A 22,366-nucleotide genomic window follows, 5' to 3' on the forward strand; every position below is an offset into this window, starting at 1 on the left:
AGCAGATTTGGCAAATTGTCCTGCACCCAAAAACAAAAGCAATTATCAACTATTGCGTTATGATCCAGCATATATAATTTTTTTGTATCTAACATTCACTGTGTAAGCACAAGGCAACAGTGTCATGACGAAACTCAAAAAGCTATTTTTCTCCGATTGTGCTTTCTGCCTGGGGGTTTGTTGTGTCCCTGAAACGTACTTTCACTTTGAGTCACGAGTCTAGTAAAATTTAAGTTCAGCGTATGGAGCTGCAGGTCGATGTGTCTTTTTGTAATATGGTATTCGCCCGTTACTGTTCTCTCTAAGTTAAAGTTGTGGTTTTCATTTCAGCGTTTGTCTCCTCTCAGTAGTATGTACAGTTTGACACTTGATGTAAACACGTCTTCAGTCGTGTGTTTGCATTTCAGTACTTCTGTCTGCTCCACCTGTGTGTGAATGAATATTTTGAACTTGACTATGGCGATTCATCATGTATACTGTAAATCGTCATCATCAAACACCAAGAAAGTTAATGACTATCGTGCTCATGTTGAACCACACTTTACAAGATGCTTCACAATAAAAGGATAAAATGAAAAGAATGTAAATAAAAGTACACCTCCAATGTAAATAAGAATTACAATTGGGCACAAGTAATAATTCAAAATTAAGCTTTTTACAGATCGCTGTGTAGACAGAAAAAAAAAAAAAAAATCACTAAAACAACCCTAAGGGTTAATGTTTTAATATTGACAATGACGTCTGTGTTTTTTGTGAGTATGCATCGTTTATACATCTGATTAGTTCCCCTGTGGCAACCCTCTTTGGGGGGTATTTTAAGAAATATGTTCTGCTGGAAGAGTCTTACTAAAATGAAAGTAAAATTTGTAATGTAAGGTTTCAGCACAACAATTGAACTTCTACTTCCAACCTCCTGTAGTCCCTGAATGAAACTGGATGTAAAAGCTTTGCTGAAGAGAAGAAATTAAATCCAGGAAATCTTGATTCCAGCTGATTTTAATTATCAAATGTACATAATCTCAGGGTTTAGTTTCACATTAAAACACCCATTCCCTAATACAAAATGAGAAGTTCTTTTTCCCCATACAAAAATCCTCTCATCCTTTGAGTATCAAAAGCAACAACATTTAGACAAAGACAGATTCATCCAGATTTCTACAGGATTTACACACAAACCAGAAGTCTGACCTCTAACTTTCCAGCTCAGATTGGATTTTTTTCAGTGATTGACAGTGTGTTTTGATTGTACTTTCACTGCAACGAGTATGGCTGGTAGAGAAATACTGAAGATGATAGACCGACTTTGATTAATATCAATATGAATCTGGTTATCCAGCATCCCTGTGATTTCTACTCTGTTCAGGCAGATGTGAAGCAGATCAGAACTGAGCCACAAAGGTAAAAGTCAGATCTGTTCATGTGAAAATGCAGCTGAAGGAACAACACAATGAACCCAAAACTCCAGCACATAATTAAGTAGTCTGTTGTACAGTGCAGGAACCAGTAGTGTGAAGGCAGCTTCATTGATTTGTTATGGCAACATTATGTACTCAAGGGATTCTGAGCTAAAGTTCAAGAGCAAGAAATCAACAATAAACATCAGTAGTCGTGTCCAGTTTGACACTTCCTGTCGGAGCGAGTCGAAACGGTCCACACTTAAAAGAAACATCATACTGACAATAAACCAGACAGATAATTCCAGTTTTCTTCTTTAAATTGAGATGTTAAATCATTTGTTTTGTTCACAGCACTTCGTAATTTTGTTGAAGTTCTGCACAGATTTGGTTATTATTGGCTGGTTCCCTGTGGCACCTGACCGACCGAAGAAAATCGAAGGTTTCAAAAGGATTCTGGTCATTTGGCTTCCTGGTTCATAATCAATCAGTGTCTGTCATTTTCATTTTGTTCCTGGCACTGTAACCTGAAGCAAAGTGCTGTGTAATTCCAGTTATGTTTCCAAATGTAAGCATTGAAAAGTGTGGCTCCACTCGTCTCGATCCAGACCTTTTCCAAATCTAGTTTTAACATTTTGGAAATGTGAAGAGACACCAAGCTGTGGTGTCGGGACATTCTCACCAACTGTCTTCTTGTGTAAAACCAGCGATCTTTAATTTACCAATCTAGTATAAAAACTATGGTCAAGTGCAAAATGTGTCAATTGATCATTTCAGGGCAGCAAGAATCAACAGATGAGATCTCTATTTTATTCACAGCCCCAGCTTTAGGCCAGATTATAATATTTACCAAATTAGTTTTAAAAATTGGACACTTTTTTCTCTTATTGAAAGGCGGTTTGAAAAACATTTAAATCAATTGTGTCAGGGCAGAAAATCCGTGAAACATCTGATTTGTACTGAACACATCTGAAAACAAAATTAGCACACATAAGCTTTGTTAAGCAACTTGTTCATTGGACTGTTATTTGCAGTGCAATTAACGTGTCCACTCAAACAGGGATGCAAAATGGTGCAGGAAGAGTGACAGCGGGTTTCTTGGTGCATCATGGGACGGTGACGTGGAAGGGGGAGCCTGGGATGTGGTCGTCGCCCCACTTGACCACCAGGATGTAGTTGCCCCGCTCCTTCAGCAGGTAGCTTACATTGTACTGCAGGTTGCCCAAGTGTTTGACCAGAACTTCCTCACAGGGGACCTGAGGACCGTGCACGCCCACCAGAAGCATGTTCTTACCTGGGAAGAGGAGGGGAAGATAACAAGTAAGTAAAATATCCGAACATCAGTGTTGTTAAGTGTTAAAGGAAAATTCCACACAGAGACATCACTAGACAGCTTTACAACTGAATCCATTAGAATAGCAACAAAATCAAGAAGATGAGACAGGATGTAAACAAGTCCCAGGTTTAACCATATTTAACCAAGTCTACAGTTACACGTGAGGCTCTAAAACTGTTGGGTAGATGAAAAATGGAGTTGCTATTCTTAGATTCTATAAATGATGCCTCTGTACAGTGATCATTGTAGGACAATGCCCAAGGACTCCTTATTTATTTCAATTAATAAAAGGGTAAGATGCATTGAAAAATGTTGCATTTTAGCATGCTAACATGCCAATAATGTTTCGTGTAATAGTGTTTAGCATCTTAGTTTGTCAGCATGCAATGTTAGCATTAACCTCAAAGTCATTAGGATTTATCCTCTGGGGACCATTTATGTCAGTAGCAAATTTCATGGCAATCCCACAAAGATATTTCACTCTAGACCTTTGGAAGTGTTGGATCAACAGGCCAATACTCTCATCCCCACAACGACATAGCCAGTGTGGATAAAAATCAAACCTTCTTATTTGGAAGATAAAACAGATACCGTGGTGTTTATGACTCCAAAATGCCCATTGTAAATGTCACTTAGCTTTTGCACCGTAGCATTGCTTGTGCATGCATCTCCTTGCCTTAGCTGAACACACAGGAAGTTGCACAGGGATAAATGAATTTTGTTCCCAGATAATTAAAACAACTGTGTTAAATTGTGGAGCTGTTTGCAACCTGTGTGATCAATCTTATTGCTGCCCTACTGGACTCTATTTGTTACCTGAACACAAATCTTTCCCTCCTAACAGAAAGCACGTTATGAGTAGTTCATGTACACTGTCATCACAGGTCAAGAGTGAGATCATGTTGTGGGTGGAGTCTTCCTTACCGGCCTTGCTGCAGTCAACGAAGAAGCTGCTCTTCTGGCCCACAAAGGCCTTGCTGAGGCCGGCGCCGCGGCTCAGCACCTTGCTGGCGTCAGAGTCGGCCAGTCTGGGCATGGCACTCTGCGTGAAGCTGCTGCTGGATGCCCTTACTGCCGGATCCACCGTCAGGGTCGACGTCTCGCTGGCGTTGGTCACATTTACCAGCCGAGGACCTAACAGAAGGGGGAAAATCAGGTATAATCATTTTTAAAAATCAACCTTATTGTGGTAGCTTTAAAAAATGCTCATTAAAGCAGGAGTGCAAACAATAGTGAAAAGAAGTTGCTATGCAAAAACTAGAAAATTAGTCCACACTATTAAGTTGATCTTTGAGTTTAGATTATTTTGTCACTATACTGAATGGCAAATATATTTTTTACATTTGAGAAAAAGAAAAGTCACTCAATTTACTGTTGATGCTTATATAGATATTTAACTGCCCTGGAGCTAGTGTGACAACACTTCTTATATGATTAAGCTGTTATCCACAGAAAGAATATTACACCAAACGACTAAACAGAGCCATGGATTTTACATACATACATTGCTAACACCTGGTTTCTAGTATAAGTATGTAGTTGTGGTGGCACAGTACAGGTAAGTTCAGCAGAGTGACGTTCACCAATTTACCTGTGACTTTGGCCTTGAAGGGACTGCCAGTGATGTGGTTTGGTCCTCCATATTTGATGCTGACCAGGTAGTTTCCAGGTGCCATGGGAGTGTACTGCACCTTGTAGCCCTCTGGAACCTCCTGGCAGTCCATCTTTACCTTGGACGGACCCTCGATGGTCACGGCCAAGGCCCCGGGGCCCGCTTTAGTGTTGTTAATGATGAACTCTGACTGGGTACCTGCCAGATTTAAGAAAAATAAATAAATAACACTTTGTTTTACATCTTGCAGTGGTTGTCACAGTTTTGTGGTCCTTTTGTTAAACATACAAAACTTTATAATTTTATCTTTAGTAATAGTATTCTTATTTTGTTTTGCTGACCCACCTGTCGTGCCTCTCTCCAGTCCAGCTCCATACGCTGAGACCAGACCGGGCTCTCCGGTCTGTCCTGGTTCCCCGACTCGGACCTGGAAAGGACTTCCTGGGATGTGAGAGCCATTGAACTTGACATCGATGGAGTGGACACCATTCTCCCTGGGGATGAACCGGACAGCGTACTTGTCTGGAGGACAGGACAGAGGGATTTGGTTACCAGCAGTCCCAATATTAAAGATTTTGCCGTGTTTGTGAAGAGCAAGAGGACTTTAGGTAGCGACTGTCTGGCTTCTTCAGGCCTCTTAAAGTTGCCAAACATTGCCTTGAAAACACTTCTAACTCTAAAACACACAGACCTCTTTCCAGCTCGGTGACGACACACTCCTCCAGAGCTCCAGAGGGGCTGTGGACTTTAGCCGCCATCTTGCCCTGTGCTCCGTTTAGACGCACCGCAAAGGATGCTGGGTGATTCACCTTCAGACCAGATTCCTACCGAGGTCGGACACACACAGAGTCAGTGCACATGGATGGACAGTTCAACAACAGGGAAGAAAATAAAGTAACACATCAAAACACACACATATACAAATACACTCGCTTTTAAGTTGTAGAGTGAAGTGCTACAAACAAAATACTCTGTTCATGTTCACAGTTTCTATTCTATTATTTCTCTCCATGTCTTTTATTGACTGTCTTCTAGTCTTACCTGAGCTCCTGTTGGTGCAGCTCTAGCAGACAGAGGCAGACAGCCACAGTGTTAAAAAGCAGAGTTAGTCCCATTGACACTGCACTACAATCTTACAGTGTTATAGTACAGTCTTTAAGTACTCAGTAATTCTGACATGGTTTACAACATTTTGGAGTAAAAAAAAAAAAATTAAAAATCTGGAAATGATATTGCCGGCCATTCATACAAAAATTTTTGATAAGGTGGAAGAATTGCCACTAAAATATGTACTGAGTGGGACATTGTTACATTTCATAAAAGCATTATCGGGGTGGACAGAATGGATGGAGACATCTATGACAGTTTGAAATCTTTCAATACCAGCGCCCACACCAAAACAGTACTTTTTCTATACTGTACTTTGGCTTCTTTTGTAAAATGAAAAGGTGTTTTGTACAAATCATTATATTTCTCAAAGTTCTATTACAAATGTATAATAGTGTAAAGTGCAGTGTTTTACTAAATAAAATGTTCTGAAATTGGCAAAGTTTATATATATAAATAAATATAAAAAAACAACTTGATGATGTCTGTTTTTGGTTAATAGGCTGAATTAAATATTGGACAAATCAAGGTACTTCATCACATTGATGAAGAAAATCGTGTAAATCCAGCCATAAAGCAGTTCTGCTCACCGATTTGCAAACATTGCCCACAGTGGCTAAATACAACCAGAGATATTAGAAGGGATATGTAATTTGGCAAAATCCCTCTCATATCTTCCAACACTAATGCATTATTGTCATTAAGGGAGCAGCACTTTATCTGTTGACTGTACTATAAGACCCAGATTTAACTAACACGTGAGAGCGTTGCAGACTGAACAGAGCAGATTTTCTTCTACAGCTACAGACAAACAAACCACAGTCCCTAAAAGGACAGCAGGAGGTCCGCTGTGGCCTGCCTCCGTCTGCTGTAGCTAGGCAACCAGGATGATGCTGATGAAGATGATGGTGCTGTTAAAAGCCTTTAAATGAAACACAAGAGAAACACCAGCAGTTCCACACCAGACAGAAAAGGGATGACCAGAGCCAGGCAAAACTGAAGATTTCCTGACCAAATTTAAAAGGAATATTTGGATAAATCCTAATGTTTTTGGTCACCTTCTGACCTTTCCTCTTGTACCACCATCACAACAAGATTTCATGAGAAGTACCTAAATCTCATCAGTTGAGTGTGTTCAGTAAATGTCAAAGAAATGTGTCTATTTGATGATGAGATATTTTGTTTTGAAGTTGACATTTTGTCCTTAGGGTGACGCTAACAGAAACATCATAGTGTCCAAAACAATTAGTTGGTCGACTGACACGATTTTAACAACTATAAAAATTGATAAATTGTTTAGTTATCAAGCAAAAATGATGGTCACTCTTTGGTTCCAGCTTCTCAAATGTGAGGATTTGCTGCTGTTTTTAATCTTCTCCGTGACTGAAAATTCTTTGAGTTTTTGGTTGGTCGGACAAAACGACATTTGAAGACATAACTTTGGTTAATTACAATTGGCATTTTTCACTGACATTATATATTAAAAATGGTATAATCACTTACTGGATAATGAAAATAATTGTTAGTTAGAGCCCTAGTTCATCCTTAATGTTAATGATCCATTTCCATTTTTGACTCTCAATGATGATTCCTTTAGCACCTTTCTGTGGCCAAAGTGTCAACTTCACAGAAACTGCGTGTTTGCTTGGCTGTGGTCACATCCATGAGGCCAGTTGCATAAAGAAAATTTAAATAGTTTATCCTGACCATCTGTTCAGCTGCGAGGGTTCGACTGATATGGGCTGTTTAAGGCTGGTGCTTAGCAAGCCTTAAAAGGTTTTTTTTCTATTTTAAATGAAAAACAAATCCAAGCGTTGAGAGCCTCCAAAAGTACTTTCTTCTTGTTGCAGTGGAAAGGGCTCTAAAAACATGTTTAGACTCATTTATTCACATTACAACTCTTTAAAATACACTTACTCCCAGCTCACTGACTCAGCTATGAACTGTGTTGAGTTTTAAAACATTACAAGTGGGATTTGGACACTATAATCAACGAGTTGGGTTTTTAAAATAGATTTCAGTATAGTATTGTTTTAAGTAGCAGTATTTAGAAACTTGTTAGTGCTATTACTCGCCAGAAATATGATCCCGATAGATAATCGTAATCTGTGTTTGATCAAAAGCCCAAACCAGTCGAACCATCACACCCAGTTCATCTTCTCTGTATGGGAGAAATATTTGTCTTTGCTCCTAACAACACATTTTTATGCAACTGTGCCCCAGAGCCCTTTAGCAAGGCAGGGCAGGCTGGGTGTGGAGGTGTCTCCTCATGCCTCACCTGAAGGCCGGTAACAGTGAGGCGGCGAGCATCGTTCGCTGGAGCAACAACAGGAACAAGGTAGGGGCTGTCAGGTATGTGCTGGTCGTTAAACTTCACCGAAATCTCATAATCACCTGGAGAGGAGGAGGCAAGAATGTAACTCAGGGTCAAAGAGATACATCAATGAACAATCATCACGGTTAACTGTGTGCGTTTTCTGTACCAGGCTCCTGAGCGATGTAAGAGACACCGCAGGATCCGTCTTTGCGGTCGTCGAACGAGATCTCCGCCCTGCTGGGTCCCTCCATGGCGATGGACAGACCGCCGGCCCCCGCCTCCCTCGTCCAGATACTGAAGTCAGCTGGTGAGAGAGAGGATATAAGAAAACTGTAAATCCACAATACACAGACCTCTTTCTTACAGATTAGTCCAGGCCTTCTCTGCTGCTGTGCAGTAGGGGTGGGACGATACCACAAACTGGCAATACTAGGTTGTGATCCTATATGAAGTGACAACAATATTTTAAAAGCAGCTAATGTAATATCATGTAGGACAGAGCCATGTGTTTTGATTTATGAAGCAAGATCATCATTAATTGGCTATTTCTGAATACATTACCACTGAGTGATTTGCCAAACGTTAAGCATTTAATGCTTTATGGCAAATGTTTGTTGTGTGAATTCTCTGAAACAAGAAGATGATCGCTGCATTCACAAAATAGCAGCACTAAGAAGAGTGTTCGTGTGTCCAAAATGGGATTAAAGAGGATGGATCCAATTTTTTGGCATCAAGCCTTGTGTTGCTAGTATCAATACTCAAAACAAGATTTAATATCAGTTGGGCAAATGTCTGATGTAGTGTCAATGTAAAGTCCCTGTAAGGATAAAGTGTGTGTGTGTACCTGGCTCTCCTGCCTGTGCTCCCTCCAGTCCCGGACCTCCTGCTCTCACCTTGGCGGCCCCGCCCTCTCCCAGCGGTCCCACAGTGAATTGGAAGGGGCTACCCGGCACATGCATACCCCTGTACTTCACACTCACGCTGTGCACACCCATCTCTGTGGGCACGAAGCGCACACAGTAGGTGTCGTTACCCACGGCGACCAGCTCGGCAGGCTGCCTGGCTCCAGAGGGGGAAGTGACCTCAGCAGTGACGTCCTTCATGTCGATCGCTGCAAAGAGAGTTTTCTTACTTCTTTGTGTATTTGTTGACTTAACTGGTTTATTATTAACCTTATCCAGTAACTCCTAATGTATATTCCTTAGCATGTTTTATTTATTTTTATTAAAACATGCCAATGAAGTTGAAATGCATTATTTGGGGGGGAGACTACAAGGACGAGAGAAATAAGGAGAGAAACAGGATCAGGTGGAAGAAGAAAAGAGGGAAAGAACAGGAGAGGAAGAAAATGATCATGAGTGGGTAGGTTCTGATTTTCCAGTTAATCACATAATTGACAAAAAAGTGGACACCTTTAGAAAAACTTGTTACTTTTTAGTTATTTTTTCTCCAGTGCAAAAATTTAAATTGCAGTCTGCTGATCCAAAAGAAAACTTGACAAAAGTACATTGAAATTGTCAGTGTATATCTGCTATTTTAGTTTCTTTAGTGAATTTTAATAATACAGTCTTTTTGTCCACAGTGTGGAAATTGGTCTTCACTTCCTCTATCATAAGACATAATACATACGTAAATTGCATGTGCAAGACATTGTGAGTCTCCAAGTATGGTGCTTATTATTGTATTACTGTTCGGGAGGTTCATGGTGGAACAACAACTTAACATACTTTATGATGGTTTTCACTGTAATTTGTCACCCATCTGTGTATGCTGATATTGGAGAAAAGTCTTCTGGTTATTGTGATATAGTAATGGTATCACCCAGCCCTAAAACGAAAACAAAATAAAGCCAGAAACCGATAAGTGGATCCTCTTTCTCTCACACACACACACACACACACAGCGGCAACTTAATAAAGCATGTTATATTGCAAACCTTGTGCTGCCAACCCCAGCATTTTTTCCCCCTAGGGCTCTACAACGCACCCTCCACCCTGGTATCGCCCACCGAGCAGCGGGCATCAACGAACCAAACACCCCTTGCCGCCCTTGCCCCCCCCGCCAGCACCAGACCAGAGAGGCCGGAGATGAGGCGGACACGCCCAGGGGAGAGGCTCTGATTCTGGGCAATGGCAGAGGAACGAGTCCCACGACCGCTGCATCTTCCAGACCACCACAGGGAGCAGTAGGAGCGGGAGGAGGAGTGAGAGAGGAGCTGTCGAGACAAGACCAGGAGGAACCAGCTCACTAGAGGAGGAGGAGGAGGATGACAACAAGGGGGAGGAGAAAGAGAGAAACAATTGGAGACAGGGACAGAAGGTAAAGGATGAGAAAATGAGGAGGTGAGAAGGAAAAGAGGGAGACATGATGAGAAAGAGAAAGTGGATTAGAAAAGAAAGAAGACAGACAATAAGTAAGGCAGAAAGAAAGATTAAGAAAGGAAAAGGAAGGCAGAAAAGCAGAAAAAAACGAGAAAGAAAAAAGGCAAGAAAGGTAAAAGAATACAGGAAAGGCAGAAATGTGAAAATATAGATAGCGGGGTGAGACAAAGGGAAAGATAGAAGAAGAGGGAAAGAAAGACAGCAAAAGACGACATTAAGAAAGGACAAAAGACAAAGCTGACAGACTACAGTCAATACAGAGCAGCAGTAAGAAACAACAGGCAGAAACCACAGAAATGTCAGAGCTTCAGCCAGAAAACCGTTTTAGAAAAGGAGGAGGAGCAGCTCTGACGACGCAGGATGTTTTCAGTCTGAATGTTGTCTTCGTTCTGAACGTTCAGCCTGACAGAACACTGACGGTCTGTGCCACGTTGAGGCTTAACGAGTTCAGGACCTGCTCGCTTTTACCTAAAGGGTTATATCATTGACTTATGAACCAAACACACAATGCTATTACTGTTCAAGACATTTGCAGGTAATAGATATAGATAGGACAGCCAATCAGACGAGCCATCAGATTAGCAATGTAAGAAAGTGTGTGTGTGTGTGTGTATATATATATACCTGGTATCTTCAGACTGAGGTCACACACACTCCCCACACTGGCAACAGACGCCGCCTTCTGTCGTCGGGTGATGCTCTCCCGGATACGACCCTCCCCTGTCACCCGCACTGTGAACGGACTTCCTGTTGACAAACACACACACCTCAAATTATCTGTCTGAATAAAGACTTATTCCATTATGGTTCATTAAAAATCTAACTTAACTGCTGGACGCAATGTGTTTCCTACTTTACTGAAAAGTGTGAGCTTAGTTTTTGAATGGGGCCCTTTTGGAAGGCACTGACTGATAATATCACACAGAATAGTAACGTTGGTTTTCTTCCTATAAATACTGTTTTCTGGAGAAACCTGACTTTAAAATACTATGCTTGACAGTTATTTCCATCCTCAAAAATATTATTCTGGAATCAAATTGTTTTCTAGACAAAAGAATTGTTAAAAATTGTTGTATCTATAATCTTTTTGGTTGGTTGGTTGGTTTTTACCTGGGACGTGTTCCTCGGCAAAGCGGATTGAGACGATGTAGTTTCCTGGTTCAGTAGGACAGTAGGTGACTCCACAAGTCCCATCCTCCATGTCCTCTGTCTGGATGTCCACCTTACTGGGACCTTCGATGGACAGAGCCAGGCCGCCATAACCTGAACACACACACAGATATATTAAAATAAATACTATATATATATATATATATATATATATATATAAAAATAATCTGTCATGTTCCCTAATCTCAGAAATTTAGTACAATGTTATTACAGAGTAGTGTAATGCTAGCAGTTTTGTGAGGCTGTACATAGGTACAGCACTGCTTTGAGCTAAAAGCTAAAGTCTGCATGCTAACATGCTCACAATGTCAATGCTAACATGATGTTTAGCATGGTATAATGTTTACCATGTCCAACATGTTAGTTTAGCGTGTTAGCATGCTAACATTTTGTAATTAACACTAAACACAAAGCATAGTTGAAGCTGATGTCAGTTTTGGAAGGATTTGGTCATAATATTGTACAAATTGAAACTTTGACCTGATGATGGCGCTAGATGAAAAGTTTGGGGATCACCAATCACCATTACAATTAATCCCAGGAAGGAGATGAATGTCTGTACCAGATTTCATGACAATCCATCCAATGGTTGTAACCATAAATGTCAACCTCATGGTGGCACTACAGGAAAAGTCTGGGGATCACCTAAATCAGGAGGATTTATCCTCTGGGAATCATGAATGAATGTACAAAATTTCATGGGAATCCATCTAATAACTGTTGAGATATTTCAGCCTGGATTAAAGCGGTGGACCAACAAACCGACATTGCCATCCCTAGAGCCACAACGCTTGCATGGCTAAAAAAGAAATTTAAATAATTAAAATACAGCTGTGGCGATTGAAGCCCTGCATACTGACCGGCCTCCCGCGTGTCGACCACAAAGCTGGCGTTGTTGAAGGTGGTTCCCTGGACGAGGCCGTCACCGTGAGCTTTGACTTGGCTGGCGTCGCCGATCTCAGACTGGACGACCATGATGGTGATGGGACTGTTGGCGACGTGACGGCCGTTCTTCAGGATGCTGACTCGGTGTTCACCCACCTCCCGGGGGATGAAGGAGATACCTGGGAGGAGGGAGGGAGGGGGTGACAAGAGGTAGAGAGGGGCAAAAGTAAAAAGAGGTGGAAACAAGAAGGAGAGGAAGGACAGAGGAAGAAGAGAAGTAGAAGGGGGAGGTGAAGAGGAGGGATGGAGAGAGGAAACAAAAAGCAAGAATATGAAGAAGGAAGAGTATGAGGAGCAGGAATAAAAATTGAGAAGAAAAGTGGAGGAGGAGGGAGAGGAAGAAAAAATGAAATGGGGAAGAGGAAGAGATTTAAATGATCACATTGTTACAATAACTTTTAAATTACTTTAGAGCTTGTGTGTTTTTCTGTTTATGTGTGTGTTACCGATGTGGTTGTTGGCCATCCTCTTCAGCAGGCAGGGCTCGTCACGGCCGGATGGCGCCTTGATGCTGGCGGTCAGCAGGCTCAAGTCCGTCTCATTAATGTCCAGAGAGAAATCTGCCGCTGAACCCAGTTTGACCTGAGAGCGCCGCTGGTTGTCCACTGAAACACACAAACACAGGTAAGAGAGGTAGTAAGACAGCACTCTGGACATTATAAATTATGTCTGTTGTGAACTTTTATCAACTGAAAGTGAATCAAAATCTGCCTTTTATTCAGTTTTGCCTCCTCCCTGTGTGCAGCTTGAATTCAGCAGATGTGGTGAGCCGAGTGTGACTTTCCATTACTTTACATTCATTTGGTTGATGCTTTTTGTCCAGCGACTTACAATAAGTGCATTCTACCTCCATGCTATAGGACAGAGCTGGGGGAAGTATCCAGATGCTTTACTTAAGTAAAAGTAGCAATAACACAAGGCAAAAATACTCTTTTACAAGTATAAGTCCTGCACTCAAAAGTAAAAGTATATTTTCAGGAAAATGTATTTGAAGTATCAAAAGTACAAGTACTTATTATGCAGCGATCTGTCAGTGTTATATTTCTATATATGATGTTATTACTGATGCATTAAAGTATAAGCAGCATTTTAATGTAGCTTGTCAAGGAGGATCAAATTCTAACTACTTATACTGTTTGGTAGTTTATCAATAACAATGCATCATATTTTGTATGTAAAATTAAAGCTCTTCTCAGTGCAGTATGTGCATGTACAAACGGTGCTTGATTGACATCTTTCTCACCATTTTGTTGTTTTGTTGTATCTGTTGGGGCAGAACAACTTATTAGTACACAGGATTTGGTGACATCACGTAATTCACAGCACAGCTCCATTCAGCGCACATCTACGTCAAATCAGCCAGAGTACTTGCAAATTAAAGGCTCGGCACACCCACAAAGGTGTTTTCAAAGTAACTACAGCTGTCACATATATGTAACTGAGTTAAAAGTACAATCTTTCTCTCAGAAATACAGTGAAGTATAAAGTATGTATAATTCTAAAATGTACAATCAAATGAGCTTTTGACAGAATCAGAATTAGAATCGTTAATAAGAAAATGCAATGTAATGTACTGAATTTACATCTGAATCTATACCAAAACCTTTTATTGAAAAACCTGTTAACTGGCTTTTGAGCTGTGCTGCTACATAAAAACAAACACTAATCAACTAACCAGAGGGCCTTAAAACAAAATCCTGCCAGTGAGGAGAGATTATTTCATGTTGTTTCTGTATTTTGTTTAAATAAAAATAAGTTTGGAAGGATTTGTTTTACAGTGCTCCTATAAAGGTGTTGGATTATTGATCATTAATAATCTGCCTGTTCATGTAGCAGTGTGTCTGTGTGTGTTGGTGTGGAGTCTCACCGGTGATCCTGGCGGTGAACGGGCTGCCGGCGATGTGATCGTCGTTGTATTTGACCAGAATATTGTAGTCTCCGGGCAGAGTGGGCAGGTAGCTGACACTGCACGTCCCATCCTTGTTGTCCACACAGCTGATCTCTGCTTTGGATGGACCCTCAATGGCCAAGTCCAGACCGCCTGGACAGACAGACGCACAGTCAGACAGACAAACTGAATATATTTGAAATAGGATGTTATCACTGATTTACTAGAAACTAAACAAAAATAAAAACTCTTGTTCCAAAACACTGATATGCTGATACTGATATTACATCAGATAAAAAAATAAATAAAAAAAAAAAAACAGAAATACAACTTTAACTACTAATCTTGCTGGACTTTAGGAAAGTTTTCCTCTATAACCACAGCAAGCCAAAATCTGTGCAAATCTTTAAAAAGCATTTTCCTAAAACTACCATTTTACTTTTGTGCATCATTGCTGCTATTTATCTCCAGTGAGACTGAAGGATTGCATGCACCTTCCAGGGTTGACAACATTTTAATGCATTTTTAAGTAAAATGCTTTGTCGCTACGTTTGCTAGGCTGTTTTTCTTGTTTCCTAAAAAAAATTAATAAAAAGAATTCCAATTTGGGAATACATGTTTTCACTGGACAATTTAGCTTGCTGTCATGTGGCGTCACAGCGCGTTGCTGTCTGCAATGTTGCAGCCACAAATGTGCAACTTTAACAAATACAACTGATAACTCTGCTCCTCCTGTAGCTAACGTACCTTCAGAGGCGTCGTCTGTGAAGACAGTGAATGTGGCTGTCTTGTTGGCGACTCCGTAGCTCAGACCAGGACCATAGGCTGTGACATTTGGACTACTGGCGTGGTTCACATAGAACTGAAGGGGAGACTCTGCAACACACACACACAAAATCAACATCAGTACAACAAAAAGCATTAAAACTACAGGTACAGTAAACCCTGACTCATGTTGGAGCTGGAAACCTCAGTCCACATACTTTAGTGTGCCTTTGGTCCACCCCTGTTTTTCCTTGTTTGAGCTCCTTAGCTCCAGTGACTTAGCTACAGTAAACAATGACATTTATAGTGTTCTTTCAACTTTGTGTCAACAGTTTGTCGAAGGCCCTTTCCTGTTTCAACTTGACGATGCCCCCATGCACAAAGCCAGGTCCATAAAGAAAAGTTTTTCCAGTTTGGTGGGGAAGAACATGACTGGCCTGCACCCCATCCAACACCTCTGGGATGAACTGTGAGCCAGACCTTATCACTCAACACCAGTGTTGGATCTCACTAATGCTCCTGTGGCTGAATGGGAGCAACATCTTGTGGGAAGACTTCCCAGAAGAGTTGGGCTGTCAGAGCAGCAGAATAATGCCCATGGTGTCGGAATCACATGTTCTAAAGTCACATAAGGCTGGAATGGTCAGGTGTCCATATACTTTTGACTATGAACTGTATATTAAAGCTGAAACAGTGACATCAATGTCACACACAGATTCTCAGGGTGTGATGTCATCGCAGGCTGGTGGTTAATGGTTTTCTCCTGCAGATCCCCGACACACACACACACACCCAAGCTCTTAATCACAAACATACACCACACTACACAGTCTTCTTACATAGCTTTGACACAGTCCTAATCACACACTCCTCTCGATGTTTAAACCTATGACGTTAGTGTCCAAACATCCTGACAGCAGATTGATGTCTGAGAGAGAACATGCTGCAGTTCTCCTTCTGGACACCAGGTGTCTCCATTTTATCTTTCTAACCCAGGTCATGAGATCTGTGTGTGTTTGTGTGTGCTGACCTGGGATGTGTGTGCCGTTGTATTTGATGTGCATCTCATGCAGGCCAGCCTCAGTGGGGGAGTACTGCACTGTGACCGTTCCATCCAGGTTGTCCGAGATCAGCGGCTGAGCTGATTTACCTGAAGGCATCAGCACCTCACCTGCGAGAGTCAGAGACAGATGTAAATACATTTTGCATATTTCCATTTGAGTTTTCTGTTATTTTTCTGTCATTATTAGGTTTAGTTCAAAACTAATGACGTTCAGCCTCAGCTGTTTTTTGTGTTTAGTGCTAATTAGCAAATGTTAGCATGCTAACATGCTAAACTAAGATGCTGAACATGGTAAAAAATGACCTGCTTAATATCAGCACTTTATGAGCATGTTGCCATGCTAGTGTTTAGCATTTAGCTCAAAAGCATCAGCCTCAAAGAGCTGCTAGCTGTAGACTCTTAGTCTTGTTCTCCTACTGGCCTCAGGGGGCAGTAATAACCTCAAACCCAAAAAGTTGGTATGTCTGGTTAACGTTTCAATGGGAAGCAACCAGGACTGTCTCCAACACAGTGGATGAGACAAACGGGGCAAAGCACTGCCAACACAAACAACTTTAAATTTCTGAATCAGCAGACAAAATGCTTTCAGTTCATCAGTTCCTCTCTCACCAGTGATCTCTCCCTTCCTGAAGGAGAAAGGTATCACCATGTCAAACGGTCTGAAGCCACTTCCATTAACGCTACTGCTGAGTGGCTCGTAGCCGTCTGATGTCACCTGGAGAAGACAGACAGACAGAGTTTAAAGCGTCTATTCAACACTAAAACAACTTCCTGTCCGACTCAGCGACCTGCATTAGAAACATGCTGCTGCTGCGTCCAAGCCCCGCCCACACAGGAGCATCCTGTGTGGTTAAGTGCGAGCCACAGCGATGAGTGCACTGAGGAAGAGGAGAAAGAGAGAGACCACCACAACAAAACCCTTGGAGGAAAATAAATAAGTAAATCACCCGTAATCATAGCAACACCTTCTGCAACACATCTCACAAACACCTGGGTTTTATTATTTATGTTGTTAGATGTTTGCTGCGATCCCATTGGCTGACACAAAAAAGAAAAGCGATGACAGAGGAGGCAAAGCGGTCGAGCGAGTACACTTTAGAAGAGAGAGAGAGAGAGAGAGAGGTCAAGTTTAACCAGCAGCCATTCACCTGCAAGAGAGAGGAGCTGTGTGTGTGTGTTTTGTGCCCTTTAACAGATGTTATGTTAAAGGGTAATTTCACCAAAATCCAAAATGCATATATGGCGTGTTCAAGTTAGTGTGTGTATACACAGCAAGTAAGCTTGTGTGTGTGTTTTTGTGTGTGTGTGTGTGTGTGTGTGTGTGTGTGTGTGTGTGTGTGTGTGTGTTGGGGGTACCCAGGGCTGGAAGCCAGCTCCAGGGGCGCTGGCCTGTTGCTGTAGAGACTTCTGCTCTTGCATCATGGGTACCTCATCAGTAGCCTGAAGACATGACAGCAAGGGTTAACATCTGACCTCACACACACACACAGGCTGAGTCCTAATCCAGCCACTCCCTCTTTGTTTGTACGTATACGTGGAGGTTTCTCTGTATTAGGGACCATCTCAAGCCAGTTAGTGTGAGAGGGAACAACAGTGAGTCTACAACTTGTCACTTACCATTTATATCAATGAGGGTAGAGTGAATATGTCAGTACACTTGTCAGTATAATGCAATACAGTTCAACATCACCACAAATTACATCCTCCAAAATGATCATAAAGTTGAATCAACACCTCTCTGAACATTTTCAATAAAAACTGAACATTATAACTTTCATGAAGTTAGGATTTATTACAGTTGTATTAGACTGCTTTAGTTTAAGCTAGGTGAAACTAATAAAATGGCAACTGAGTGTGTTGCTACACTACAGGTATTTTAAAACAGCCTTTTAAAACATGGGTCTAAAAATTACAGAATGTCCAGTAAAGTAAAATAAAAGAAACCATTATTTAATTTGTTTCCTACGTATATACGTATGCATCGATCTAATAGTAAAGTAACATCTATTTTATAGCATATGCTAACTCTTGTGGATTTTATTTTACAGAAACAGGGTGAGATGGACGTCTGACAAGTGTCTGGATGTTAGCAATAAAACTCAGTGGCTGGAAGAGAAAGGTGTCTCTTGGTATCCATGGCGATGGATGTTTTCTGCTCATGCAGGAGAGACAGTTTACCGTTTACAGTTTGTTCATGTCCTCCACCACAGAGTAACTATGTGTGGTGACAGGCTGTGGTGAAGGGCAAGTATGTAGGGACTGGTTTGGGAAAGTGCGACACACAGGATAACAGACAGACAGACGTGTTGATGCTGACATACACTGCTGTGGCCTCGTGGGTAAATCCTGGTCTGAAACCTAAAGGCACGAGGTCAGAAAGTTAATCTGTATCCAATTTATTTAGTCTCAACCAATAGTCTCACTTAAACCCGCATTAACTGATTTTTGGACACTTGAGGGCAGAAGAACATCACAACTATAACGCAGTGGAGACTTTTCAAATAAATCTGCTTTACCACACAGTGATAATATACTAATAATAAATAAATAAATAAAATAAATAAACTTTATGTTCACAGTGATGGATTATACTAAAACTCAAGTTAGCTAAAAAAGTCTCTTTAAATAGAGTCAGCTCCATGTCTCTGGGCTACAGCAAGATCTCCATCTGTCTCCATGTCTCTGGGCTGCTCGTCTGTTCAAAGCGGCAACAGATGACTGCACTTGGCATAAGTGAGCCCATTTTGGATCCCTAATCAGTGTAAGAACAACAAACGCAATTCTGCATCTCTTCCTCACCATGACTTTAAAGGGACTGCGTGGGATGTTTTCCCCTCCAAAGCGGACGTAGATGACGTAGTTCCCGGGGGCAGGCGCGGTGTAGAAGATGTCGAAGGTGCCGTCCTCGTTCTCCATCACCTCGGCCTCCACCTCGCTGCCGTCGGGCTGAACAACCACGCAGCTCACCTTCCCCTTCCCAGCACCCTTAGCGTTCACCACCAGGCCCAGTTCCTCGCCGATGGCCACCGTGGGGCCCACACCTGGACCTGGGAGGGGGAGGAGGGCATTTTATTAGATTTTTTTTTTTCACCCCCAATGTCTTACATTTTCATAAGCGTTTACGCTTTTCGTGCATTCATCAGTGGTCACATACCGATGACGGTGCACTTGCTGGCGTCTCCAGTTGCCGTGGCACGGACTCTATAAGGCGAAGCAGGGATGTCATCACCGCCGTATTTTATGACGATGGTGTACCGGCCCGCACGGTCAGGGATATAAGACACCCGGTATGTCCCATCACCGTTGTCATGGATACTGGGCTGCTTAGGTTTACCATCCTGGTCCTGAAGTGGGAGGAGAGAAGCGAAAGTAAGGAAGAAGGGATGACAGATAGTTTAATGTGATGTCTTTTTTTCATTTGTGTGTATAATTATGAGTGTTTGTGTGTGTGTGTTACTGACGGTGATGAGCACGCTCAGTTGACCCTGGCCGGCGTCCTTGGCGTCGATGTTGAACTCGACAGGGAAGCTGGCGGGGACGCCACTGGTTAGCCCGGGGCCGCTGGCTCGCACTTTACTGGCATCGTGAGTGGGCAGAACCCGAAACTTGAAGGGACTGAAGAGACCACAGACACAGTTACTACAGACGCCGATCGTCAGGGACAACATGCTGCTGACCAAAGCACCCGAATCCCACAAACACTGCAGCCACTAAGCTTCAAAAGGTGCACATATTAACTGTATCCCAGGACCAGACTACAGTAAGTGGATTTTTTTTTTGTCAGTTTGGTGATTTGAGTTGACAAAATATTTGACCCGACTGAGCTGCCTGAAGGAGAAAATAAAACTTTGTTTTTTCCTGCAGACAAAGGAAACTATTTATTTTATCTGCTCTTCTGCTTTTCATGCATTTACAAACTGTACATTTTAAATTCAATTCTCATTACAGACTGAAAATTTTACTTCAAAACTTCAGCTTCCTGTTAAATGATTCCAACATTAGTACTTCTGCACTGCAGTTCTTCTGTGTACCTGCGGGGGACGTCCTCCTCTGCGTACTTGACGGCCACAGAGTGCGGTCCCTCCACAGACGGAGTGTAGGACACCATGTGAGTCCCGTCCCTGTTGTCAGTCACCTCCACAGGCACTGCGACGCCTTTAGGGGCGGTGACGGCCACTGCAAGCGGGGCCACACCCGCCTTCCTGCAGTCCACCGTGAAGGATTGTGGGGTATTAGCCCTAACCCCTGACCCCACACCGGGACCAGATACCTTGACCTTGCTGGAGTCCACCATGTCCTTCACTGGGACCTTGAATGGGCTTCCTGGAAAGAACAAGAAGAGAAAATGTTGGTTTAACAAAAATGTTGTAGTTTTTAAAGGGTCAACAACTTTGAATGTTTGCTACAAATATGGTTTGTGAGACCAATAATGTTAATTGTTTGTTAATTAATACAAATGTTACAGAAACATTTTAGTTTTATTACCTTCATGATCGCATTCATGATAGTCATGCTGCTAATATTTACTTTATTTTGAAGAAATTGGCCATTTATTGTTGTGAAGACAGTTGACAAAATTTCCTTAAATGTTACTTTGAGAAGAATATTTTCGATCATATTTAAGTGTGTTTTAATAATACACACTGAAGATTTTCATCTAATTTCAGAAATTTTAGCCACACAATGTCTGTCAGTCCACACTTTGGTCCAGACTGAAATCTCAACAACTATTGGATGGATTTCATAAAATTTTGTACAGACATTCGTGGTCACCTTTTCCTTACACCGTCATGAGGTCAAAATTTCAATTTTGTCATAAACCAAAAAATAAAAATACCTGCAAAACTAATGACATTCCCATCAGCCTCAGTACTTTGTTCTTTGTGCTATATAGCAAATTATTTCAAGATGTCAATTAAGGATTTTGAAAAAAGCTATGGGAATTTTTCACTATCTTCTGATATGTTATAGGCCAAACAAACATAAAATCGAGAAAATAACTGACACATTATAGATAATGAAAATAATCGTTAGTTGCAGCCCTACTGTTGCCCATTGCTCGAACATATTGTCCCAAATTCACCCTTTCCATCTCGCTGTGCATCACTGACCTCTGATCCTCAAACTCCATCTTACTTTAGCAAGTCACCAAACTATTGGCTGATTGCAATAGCTCTATAAAGTTTAACCTGGTGTTACACTCTTTGTAATGTGGTTTCTGCATCCTGAAGCTTTCTGTACCTCCAGCTGATGCCTTCGCACAGCAGAACCAACAGCTGTCTATGTAAGGTGCCAAACAAGGAACACGCTGAGCTTTTCCTGAACAAAGTCAATTAAACTGAGCTGCAGCTTTTTAACTTCAACCACATCTTTAAAACATTAAACTGAAACACTATTTTATCAGCCAATAACATCAGCATCATTTTAACATTAACCAAACACATTCACCACATCAGTGGTTGTTTATAGGCAGAAATGAGGGCAAAGCCAACTAAAAAATCATCATTAAAATGCCTTTAGGAAATTAACGGACATGTGAGGATGTGAACGGATCTTTGTTGCTGATGAGAAGTTGATTAGATTTTTGCCTTATCTTGCCATGAGCTTTCTTAAATTGATTAGAATTTAGGGAGTCATTAATTTCTGCAACAATTTTAATGACGATCTATCTAGATTTAAAAGACAAGTCTGGTTATAGTCTGTATTTTTCAGGGTATTTGTCAGCAAATCCTATAAAAAGACAAACAATTAATTGATCCACTAAGAAGTATTGTATGTGTATCCAAAGTCTGATATATCTTATTCCTTTGTGCCACAGAGCTCCATTGTTGTCCAGAAACTATTAAAAACACATCAATGAGCCACAGTGTTGCACTTGACATGTTCCTCCATCACCATGAACACATACACTGTAGTTTATTATGAGTCAGTCCCACATACTTTGTCATGCTGCTGGAAATACTCACTAGTGCACCAAATGTGGATTAATCCGCTGCTCAAAATAGTCCTAACAGATACACTGTTTCTTCCTATGAGTAACATTTGCTTAAAACTACAGTGACCAGCTGTTTTAGGAAATTACTGAGCATGTTTGTAAAATAAAACTACATATTTGTGAGACTTTTTTTTTTTTTTTTTTTTTTTTTAAGATTTACCAATGAACTTGGGGCTGAGTCCCACAGACAGGGTAGGAAACTCAAAGTATTGAGAGAGCAAGACATTGTTTGGTCTTTTAATGGGCTTTTTTGACTATAAGAAAAATATAGAATAACACCAGACTGATCCTTTAAGATATTTCACTCCACAGTGTTGGACCAAACAATCCTGCCAATCATAAAGCCACACAGTGGCATTAGTCGCCAGCATGACATGGCTTTAATAAATAAAT

At 41.3% G+C, this 22,366-nt stretch overlaps 1 protein-coding gene across 4 annotated transcripts in view; it reads right to left on the reverse strand.

Annotated features, from left to right (window-relative positions):
• Positions 1–978: 978 nt before the first annotated feature.
• The window catches only part of LOC122882638 (filamin-B), a 76,802-nt gene continuing 55,414 nt past the window's right edge, over positions 979–22,366 (reverse strand). The window contains exons 29-50 of one of the 4 annotated variants that reach the window (XM_044210242.1): positions 20,010–20,301; positions 19,440–19,593; positions 19,133–19,322; positions 18,778–19,025; positions 17,335–17,418; positions 16,588–16,693; positions 15,946–16,086; positions 14,898–15,026; positions 14,130–14,303; positions 12,709–12,867; positions 12,178–12,381; positions 11,258–11,410; positions 10,772–10,894; positions 9,753–10,013; positions 8,611–8,877; positions 7,933–8,070; positions 7,728–7,843; positions 5,034–5,166; positions 4,688–4,864; positions 4,322–4,540; positions 3,655–3,864; positions 979–2,688 (exon numbers count right to left, since the gene is read on the reverse strand). In XM_044210242.1, coding sequence (XP_044066177.1) covers positions 2,501–2,688; positions 3,655–3,864; positions 4,322–4,540; positions 4,688–4,864; positions 5,034–5,166; positions 7,728–7,843; positions 7,933–8,070; positions 8,611–8,877; positions 9,753–10,013; positions 10,772–10,894; positions 11,258–11,410; positions 12,178–12,381; positions 12,709–12,867; positions 14,130–14,303; positions 14,898–15,026; positions 15,946–16,086; positions 16,588–16,693; positions 17,335–17,418; positions 18,778–19,025; positions 19,133–19,322; positions 19,440–19,593; positions 20,010–20,301 — 3,866 coding nt within the window. In that variant the 3' untranslated portion in view covers positions 979–2,500. Of the gene's footprint in view, positions 2,689–3,654; positions 3,865–4,321; positions 4,541–4,687; positions 4,865–5,033; positions 5,167–7,727; positions 7,844–7,932; positions 8,071–8,610; positions 8,878–9,752; positions 10,014–10,771; positions 10,895–11,257; positions 11,411–12,177; positions 12,382–12,708; positions 12,868–13,505; positions 13,527–14,129; positions 14,304–14,897; positions 15,027–15,945; positions 16,087–16,587; positions 16,694–17,334; positions 17,419–18,777; positions 19,026–19,132; positions 19,323–19,439; positions 19,594–20,009; positions 20,302–22,366 lie in introns of all 4 variants that reach the window. The other 3 variants (XM_044210227.1, XM_044210232.1, XM_044210250.1) reach the window with 3 other exon arrangements.

This window comes from Siniperca chuatsi, linkage group LG2, assembly GCF_020085105.1.
Source record: "Siniperca chuatsi isolate FFG_IHB_CAS linkage group LG2, ASM2008510v1, whole genome shotgun sequence".
NCBI lineage: Eukaryota > Metazoa > Chordata > Actinopteri > Centrarchiformes > Sinipercidae > Siniperca > Siniperca chuatsi.